The sequence below is a fragment of the Bombina bombina genome, chromosome 7, assembly GCF_027579735.1.
Source record: "Bombina bombina isolate aBomBom1 chromosome 7, aBomBom1.pri, whole genome shotgun sequence".
Classification (NCBI taxonomy): domain Eukaryota; kingdom Metazoa; phylum Chordata; class Amphibia; order Anura; family Bombinatoridae; genus Bombina; species Bombina bombina.
Window position 1 is genome coordinate 575811607 of NC_069505.1, and position 10069 is coordinate 575821675.

The 10069-nt window shown below is 37.3% G+C and overlaps 1 protein-coding gene across 1 annotated transcript in view; it reads right to left on the minus strand.

Annotated features, from left to right (window-relative positions):
- Positions 1-10069, minus strand: part of LOC128667100 (proteasome subunit beta type-7) — a 74377-nt gene that overhangs the window by 21446 nt on the left and 42862 nt on the right. The window contains exon 5 of the mRNA XM_053721993.1: positions 9997-10069. This exon is cut by the window's right edge and continues 43 nt beyond it. Coding sequence (XP_053577968.1) covers positions 9997-10069 — 73 coding nt within the window. The remainder of the gene's footprint in view (positions 1-9996) is intronic.

Here is a 10069-nt window from a genome sequence, read left to right on the forward strand (position 1 = left end):
GTTCTTTGACATTCCTCCAATGCATTTCCTTATCTGATAGCCCTTGCCCTCTGTGATAGATGAGGATCTGACAGTCAATAGAATTATGTTTGCTGATTGTCTCAGCTCAGAAAAAATGAGTACAGTGAAAAATAAGACTGCTGAAATTTATTTAATTGTTTTGTTAGATGTCCAGTTTTTCTTGGTACAATTTGCACATTTGAAATGCTATTTTATTTTATTCCATCAACCATTTATATATACTGCATTAAAATGACAATGACCAAAGTTTGTAAATCAAATTCATCTTCTCATATTTTGCAAATATTAAATAAATAGCAGGGACTGGAGTGTCCCACCATGGATCAGTGTTTGAGATTTTATATACCTGTATATAATATATACATAGGCTCCTAGATTCTTGGGCTGGCTCTAAATTTTAAACATGTAGTGTTTTTTTGTTTGTTTTTTTAACTTCTGTGTCCAAAAAATACTGACCACTTTCAGCAGTTTATAAAAATGTTAAAATGATGGTTCAGACAGCTCATTCAATCAGTGAATTCCTCTAATTAAGAAGAGCACTCTGAATGTTGTTCACTGCTGTCTGAGCCACCATTTAACTTTACCTCAACTACATTTTCTTTTATATTAAAATGTACAGATATATACTGTGTGTGTGTGTATATATATATATATATATATATATATATATATATATATATATATATATATATAAGCCAACTTCAGTGTCTCAAGGATCTGCCTTTGTCCCCATAAGAGTCTCTGTACAGTCACTTGTGGAGCAATTATATACTTTATTAAGTATTTACAGTGCACTGGAGAGTATGTTGAAAGAAAGTGAATTCTGCATATAAAAGTTCTGTGTGTATATATATATATATATATATATATATATATACACACATACATATATATATATATATAAAGGGGCGGGGCTTTAATAAAGGGTGTGGTCTTGTGCACCCCCATCTTTAAAATTCACCAGCCGCCACTGAAAGCAACCCGCCCGCTTGGAAGTGTCATAATAAGTATATAATACTAGAAAATAGCAAATAACAATATCTACAACTGAGAAATATGCTGTGAATAAGTAAAGAAAAGAAACCATATAAGCAAAAATACAAATAAGATCAAATAATAAACGCAGATGAGATGTAAAAAGACAGGACACCGGATATATGGAAGATGAGGGGAAATGACAAATGTAGTAAGGTGCTAAGATTAATATGCAATTAATGTCAACAAATTATTATATACAGAATTAGTGTCAATATCTAATGGGTATGAAAATGAAGAAAGAAAATAATTGTCATGATAATAGGGTACTCCTGTTGTGAACATTGTGCAAAGTAAAAGTATGAACTATAGACTATATTCACAAAATAAGAGGTGAGATTCAAAAGCTCACAATTAGTGTAAACTCAACACATAATCTACATCTTAAGCTGATTAAGTGGAAAAATAGGTGGATATTAAATCCACGAGCAAAAGAGATAACAGAGGACTGGTGTTATTCCCAGTAATTTATTAGATCATACCTGGAGTTAAGTCCTTTGGGTATTCTGGTGTCAAGTTTAAACATCCAGAATGCCTCTCTTTTGGCCAGTAATTTGCTAAGATTTCCACCTCTGCTAGGCAGAACAACTTTTTCAATGATGCACCATCTCAATGAGCTAAGGTTATTGCCATGTTTGCCATTAAAATGGAGTACCAACGGTGTAGTGGCCTTTCCTATATTGAAAGATGACAAATGTTCTCTAAGTCTTGAGTTCATGTCCCTAGAGGTGAGTCCTACATATTGCAGATGACATTGAGTGCAGGAAATAAGATATATGACATTGCTGGCTGTGCAGTTGAGACAAGTCTTGATGTCAAAAGTTTGGCCAGTGGTATAAGACGTGAAATTGTTTGTGACCTGGACAAAGTCACAGGGTTTGCAACGTCTACTGCCACACTTGTACATCCCGCAGTGTCTCAACCACGAGCTTTGGTTAGTCTCAATCTTTTTAAGTTCTGTAGGTGCTAGAATACCCCCTAGGGTATTGCTTTTTCTATAGGAACATTTAAGCCCTTTCTCAACTGTAGTCGCTAGTTTGTCATCTGCAGCAAGTAGAGCGAAGTGTTTTTTCACTATGCTGCATATTTTGTTATACTCTGTACTGAATTGTGTGACAAAGTACACTCCTTGAGGAGATTTTGACCTGTCATACCTTGGTTTGTCTTGTAGGAGCGTCTTCCTATCTATGTGTTCAAGGGACCTCTTGGCCCTTATAACATCATGTGAGGGGTACCCTCTTTCACGTAGTCTTTCTGACAAAGAATCAGCTTCCTTGTCATAGGTTGATCTGTCAGAACAGTTTCTCTTTAGTCTAGTGAATTGGCCTTTTGCAACAGCGAATCTCATTTGTATGGGATGACTGCTGTTGCCATGCAACAGGGTATTCCCAGAAATAGGTTTACGATAAACACTCATGGAAACTCCACTATCCTGTACACCTGTTAGGGTGAGATCCAAATAGTTAATTTGTGTGTTATGTAACTCATAGGTAAACTTTACATTCAAATTATTAGAATTCAGAAATTCTAAAAAGAGTGGCACATCTGACTGACTGCCTGACCATACCAGGAGGAGGTCATCAATGTACCTCCTGTAGAATTTGATGTCCTGTTTGAAAGGATTACCATCTCCAAAGATGTGGCACAGCTCCCACCAACCTAAATATAGGTTGGCGTACGAGGGAGCAAACTTGGCTCCCATGGCTGTGCCACATCTCTGGAGATAGAACTCCCCCTCAAACCTAAAGAAGTTGTGTGTCAGAAGGAACTCATTGTGAGCTTTTGAATCTCACCTCTTATTTTGTGAATATAGTCTATAGTTCATACTTTTACTTTGCACAATGTTCACAACAGGAGTACCCTATTATCATGACAATTATTTTCTTTCTTCATTTTCATACCCATTAGATATTGACACTAATTCTGTATATAATAATTTGTTGACATTAATTGCATATTAATCTTAGCACCTTACTACATTTGTCATTTCCCCTCATCTTCCATATATCCGGTGTCCTGTCTTTTTACATCTCATCTGCGTTTATTATTTGATCTTATTTGTATTTTTGCTTATATGGTTTCTTTTCTTTACTTATTCACAGCATATTTCTCAGTTGTAGATATTGTTATTTGCTATTTTCTAGTATTATATACTTATTATGACACTTCCAAGCGGGCGGGTTGCTTTTCTTTTAAACTTTCCTTTTAACCAATGAGAATCAACCTAAGGTGTTAAATGCACCTGTCAGGCCCAGCACCTGTATGCTATGATTAAGGCTTCACAGCCGAAACGCGTAAGCCCTGGTGCTGCGCCTGCAATCGTGTCTACCTGTTTCTCCATGCTTTTGCTGTTTTTATGAAGATTCAATAAAATTGTGACTTTTTATCGGAGCATCCAGTACTCTTTTTTCTGATGTTATTATCTCCAGGCCCACTGGTTTGCTACCGCATTCGAGCTCCTCCAGTCCCTCTTTGTTACTGCCCTACCCCCCAAGTTGCCGCTGTTGCAGACTGGATTTGCTGCTTATCGGATCTCTCGAATCCCTTCGACACATTCTCACGGAGGTGGATACGGAGGTGGACGCCGACCGAGACGCTGCTTCTCGGAAGTATACACAGACTTGGAACCAGCTACTGATCGCACAGCGACTTCTTTACACACCGCTCAGCACGAGCCAGCCGACAGATGTTCGTTCTCTGAGAGCTGAGGAACCACCAGTTTGAGGTGAGTCTGGCGTATAGACATGAAAAGCCAGTGTTCCCATTGTCTCCGACGAATCTGTAAATTTGAATAAGTGCTGAACTCTACTTGTACTCAAGTGTGTATATCAAGTGACTATACTGAATTTCACTGTTTGGGGTATTTGGGCAGTCTCAAAGCGCAACGACGATTGCTGTATATAATATACACGCTAGTGTGGATCACCTGACTGTTTTCCTTCTACTGCTCATACTGTAAATACATAGTACACATATTAACACATAAATATATATGTATATGCTTAAATACATATTACACATATTAACACATAAATATATATGTATATGCTTAAATACATATTACACATATTAACACATAAATATATATGTATATGCTTAAATACATATTACACATATTAACACATAAATATATATATATATATACACATACATATATATTTATATTTGCTGCCCATTGCTGCGCGACTTCCTCCCTTCATTGCGCTAGTTCTCATGCCGTGTATATATTAATAAATATATATATATATATGTGTGTGTGTGTTAATAGGAGCCTATGGAAACGCGCTCTCGTGAGCGCAATGCTACTGTGTAATGTAAATGCGAGGTCACATTCGCATTGCACCTAACTCTAATACCAGTGCACATTTGTGTACGCTGGTATTACTAAGTTGAGCGCAAATATTGCTTTTGCAGAAGCAATATTTTGGGCTCAATTTGTAATCTGGTCCTTTATTGGAAATAGAGGAAGAGTCACGGAATCTCAGTATCTGTTTATTACAGTTTAATATGTATTTGCTTGTATGACGTTCTTACACATAGAGGTGATCCATATGTGCCACTATTCATCACTAGTTGTTATACTATATGAGATGTTTTCTACTGCAATTCTGTGGTCATATCTCCCAAGATATGTGGCTAGGTATTAGGGACTCAGGAGGTTGAGGCAGTCTTTACTGTTTTGTGGGATGGCCGTGTTGGGGGGGATGGGGTCACAAGTGGATAAAAGTTGGATTGTGGGTGTGTCTGGGCGGTTTGTGGGAGGATCAGTATGGTTTGTGGGCGTATCTGAGTGGTCTGTGGACGGGACTAAGGGAAATTCTGCAAAACAGGATATATGACTGTCTCAAAGGGGCGGAGGGACAGAGCTCAGAATTCATCTTTCTTCTGCTGAGGACAAATAGGGACGGATATAAATCAGGCAATGAAAGAGAGTTTGAAAACCCTGTTAGATAATTACGTTAACAATCCTATGTTTCACAAGCTTTCTTTGCACACTTTCTTCTATTGCCTGTTTTAACTATGTCCTTAGCAGGAGAGAGAGATACATAGAAAACTTAAGTTTAAACATGGAGGCCCATTTATCAAGCTCTGTACGGAGCTTGTGGGCCTGTGTTTCTGGCGAGTCTTCAGACTCACCAGAAACAGCAGTTATGAAGCAGCGGTCTAAAGACCACTGCTCTATAACGCTGTCCGTCTGCTCTGAGCAGGCGGACAGGAATCACCAGAAATCAACACGATCGAGTACAATTGGGTTGATTGGCACCTCCCTGCTGGCGGCCCATTGGCCGCGAGTCTGCAGGGGGCGGCGTTGCACCAGCAGCTCTTGTAAGCTGCTGGTGCAATGCTAAATACGGAGAGAGTATTGCTCTCCGCATTCAGCGAGGTCTTGCGGACCTGATCCGCACTGTTGGATCAGGTCCGCAAGACCTTTGATAAATAGGCTCCATGGTATTTTAACTACATATAATTTAACATTTTATTTTATTATCTCAGAATGTTTAGTATCCTTTTAACAAAGGGCAGTTGTTAAAGGGACCCTCCAGTGCATGTGTTAGGGGCAGTATAATAAGGGAGTTGAAGAATGGCTGGAATATATAACAATTTATATTGAATATTATAAAATGTAGCTATCAAAAATGTGTTTTAAAGGGCGATTATAGTGTTAAAATGACATGTTCTAAACCTTTGTAAAGCTATATAATTAACTCCTCAAACGGGTGAAAGGGACATGAAACCCAAATGATTTAGATAGAGAATACAATTCTAATTTACTTCTGTTATTTCATTTGCTTCCTTCTCTTGTTATTCTTTGCTGAAAGGTTTATCTAGGCAAGTTTAGGAGCAGCAGAGAACCTAGGTTCTAGCTGCTGATTGGTGGCTGCATATATATACTGATTGTGATTGGCTCACCCATGTGTTCAGTTAGAAACCATAAGTGCATTGCTGCTCCTTCAACAAATGATACCAAGAGAATAAAACTGATTAGATAATAAAAGTAAATTAGAAAGTTGTTTAAAATTGTATTCTCTATCTGAACCATGAAAGAACATTTTTGGGTTTCATGTCCCTTTAATCACATAGATAAAGTCACGCTAGTCAGCAGTGCTCTGCGGAGGTTAATCACGTAGCATTACAGCTTTTGTTTGAATAGAGTAGTTTAAATTTCTCACCTTAGAAAAATATTTTGTGATTGTATTCAACTTTAGATTTTTTATTTATATAACAAAATTTCAGTTACTGCAATAAAATTATTCGTCCCTTTAAAAAGGGATGTGAACCCCAAAATGTTCTTATGTGATTCAGACAGAGCATACAATTTAAAACAAATTACTTCTATTATTATATTTGCTTTGTACTCATGGTATTCTTTGTTGAGGAGATACCTAAGTAGGTGTCTTGCTGCCATCTTGCAAAATTACTGCCAGACATAGTGCTTACGTATTTGCTTTTCAACAAAAGATACCAAGAGATCAAAGAAAATTTGATCATAGAAGTAAATTAGAAAGTTGTTTAAAATTGCTGCTCTATCCAACTTCAAGGGGGTCTTATAGACCAATTGCTCTATTAAATTCTGATTACAAGATCTTTACATCAATCATTGCTCAAAGGTTACAAAAAATACTAGGTGACATCATTCATAAAGACCAAGCTGGTTTCTTAAATGCTCGAAATTCTGCAGCTAAAATTAGAGAGATTTTGGTAACATCAGAATATCTTTTTAATAATGAGGAGGAGGGGAGAAGAGGGGGAAGGACCTCACCAGATCTAGCGGTCATCTCGGTTGATGCCGAGAAGGCCTTCGATTCCGTTCACTACGACCATCTTTTCACTTCATTAGTGAAGTTTGGCTTCACAGGTAATTTCCTTCACTTTATCAAAAATCTTTATAAACAGCCTTATACAAGGCTAATCGTAAATAACTTGTTGTCATCCCAGATAGTACTGGGCAGGGGGACCCGTCAGGGCTGCCCCCTCTCTCCTCTCCTCTTTAACATCTGCATTGAACCTTTGGTAACTGCGATCAGGCAACAACTAGAAGGTATTAAAATACAGGATTATGAAATAAAGTTAGCCCTATATGCAGATGACATTCTAATTTATCTATCAAACAGTAAAAAAAATCTTCCTAAATTACTACAAATCATTGATCAATTTGGGTCCTTTTCTGGATATAAAGTAAATACTACAAAGTCAGAACTATGCTGGCTTAAAAAAAACAGTTCCTCTCCCAGTAATATTCCCTTCCGATTAGTAAAAGATTCATTTAAATATTTGGGTATCCACATCCCGAGTGATCCCAAAGATCTTTATAAGCTTAACATCCTACCAATCATATCAATATTCAGGGAAAAGCTCAGAAACTGGGAGAGTTTGCCACTCTCCATTTCTGGACGGATAGCACTTTTCAAGATGGTCCTCTTTCCAAAACTGTTATATGTTCTACAGAACACGGCGATAATGCTTTTGGACAGGGACATACGAGTAATTAATAGCTTACTTCGGAGGTTCATTTGGCAAAAAGCAAGACCCAGAATCTCCCTGACCAAATTGTCATCTTCTAAAGCTTGTGGAGGCTTTGCATTGCCGGACATAAAGTTTTATAATCTGGCATTCTTAGCGCGAATAACGGCGGATTGGATCTGTTCCAGAGACTATGTCCTGAACAACAAATTAGAAGAGAAAATTTGCTATCCATACACACCTATAGCTCTCCTACACTGTGAACTTAAAGAGTGGCCAGTTAATATTAGAGCACTTAAAATGTTCTCAAATCCCCTGAGGGCCTGGAAGAAAATAGGAAAGATCTTTGATTTTAACTGCCAGATATCTCAATATTTACCGTTAATAGGTAATCCTAAATTTCAGGCAGGCATAGACTCAGCGGTGTTTAAACATTGGCACGCATCAGGATTAAACAGACTTATACAATTCGTGGATCAAGAGAGAAAATGTATTATAGCATTTGATGAACTTAAAACTAACTTTAATCTTTCAAACAAGGATTTCTTTGCCTATCTACAGGTAAGGCACTACATCACAGATACTATGAGACCAATTAACTGGCGGTGTGACCTGGGTAGGCTGGAGCTCTGGCTGACGCTGGTAAGGAACGGGTTAATGTCAATTACCCCATGCTACCATCTACTGGGGGAAGGCAAAGGGGAACATCTCCTTGGAAAGTTAACCCAAGCTTGGAGCTTGGTCCTGCCACAAGAGCACATTGACAGCCAATTCATAAAAACCTCTATTTGTAGAGTATCTCAGGCCACAATCTCAGCCACCTGGAGAGAGGCTCATCTAAAACTTTTACATAAATATTATTATACCCCTGAGAAAGCATTTAAGTTCAAGAATCTAAATTTTGATAAATGCCCTAAGTGTTACATGGAGGCCGCAGACCTGAGACACATGATCTGGGATTGTCCATTGATTAGACAATGCTGGTATAAAGTTGAATTCTGGGCAAGAACGTCACTTAAAATCTCCCCTCTGGGTCTTTCACTGGTTCAGGTTATATTCTGTTTAAATAATCCAGAAGAACATAGCCCCAATGGAAAGTTAATTACCATAATTATTTTGGCAGTTAGGTATTTAATCTTCAAGAAGTGGAAGTCAAGAAACTTACCAACAGTACCAGAGATTAAAAATTTTCTTAAAAAGCAATGCATTATAGAGCAGCGAGACACCAATATTGATAAGGAATCGGATATTCAGTCCTTCTTTAATAAGTGGGCACCATTTATTAAATCCCTTACACCGCCAGAAATTGATCAAGTAATATTTCCTTTTCAAAACTCAGAACTGGTACTTTGGGATTATGGTAAAAGCAAGACACATTATCTTTTCTCTTTCTCCTGGTACGATACAGGAGAATCCTTTTGTTTTTTTTATTTTTATATATTTATAAATATATATATATATATATTTTTTTTTTTTTTTTTTTTTTTCCCCTCGCAAGACTAACCTTGAACACGTTGATATTACTATCACCTGAGATAGCTTAGGATCTTATCTACAAGACATGACCTTCAATGTAAATCTCCAGGGATGACGATATATGCTCAGAGGAGGGGGGGGGGGGGGGGGGGCGCGGGAAAGATTGCTCCTGGCTTTGTTCCTGGCCATAGTTGTGATATTGATATTGACGGTTCTGTTGGGGGGAGGGGCGGGAGGGGAAAAAAAAAATGGGGATAAAATATACTCCAACAGAGAAATTATAAGCATTTAGGAATGACAGAATGGAATTTAATTCATAGTATTTTTATTTCATTTCTTTTTTTTATTTTTTCTTTATTTCTTTTGCTTGCTGATGTATCTTTGACTGTTTATTCTTTGTTTTGGAAATTATCGAAAAGGTATAAATCTGTTGGAGTTTAATAAAGATGATTTAAAAAAAAAAATTGCTGCTCTATCTATCTAAAAAGAAAAAGAGAGGGAGAGAGAAATGGAGAGAAATAGAGAGAGAGAGAAATAGAGAGAGAGAGAAAGAAATTGCTGTTCTATCTGAAACACAAAATAGAAATTTGGGGTTTCATATCCTTTTAATTAGAAATCATAAACATGATGTCAAAATGTAAGGAATTGTTCTATTATAAAAAAAGTTCCCTAGCCTTGACGAGTGGGCTGAACAGGGGAATTCCTTGGGCAAGTATGAAATTTACTTGCAATTTGTATCGCAATTTGTATTGCGATTTGCGTCGCTAGTGATAAAATGACGTACTGTGACAAATCCATTAACCCATTTGGGATTTTAGTGATTGACATACATTATTGAAGGTTTAGGGTACCATTGTAGGAAAATGTGAATCAAATCTCTTGAGTGAGTTAATAATCTCAGCTGTGTCTGACACAGAATGATTGTGATTACTTTGTTAATGGTAATGGAAAAAAATATTAGAAAGATTATAATTGACCACACAGTAAATAGTTTTAGCTCACCCAAAGCAGCAAATGGAATAGCGTCCGTAGACCCATGAGGATATATACTATACAAGTGAGGCCCCTTAACATC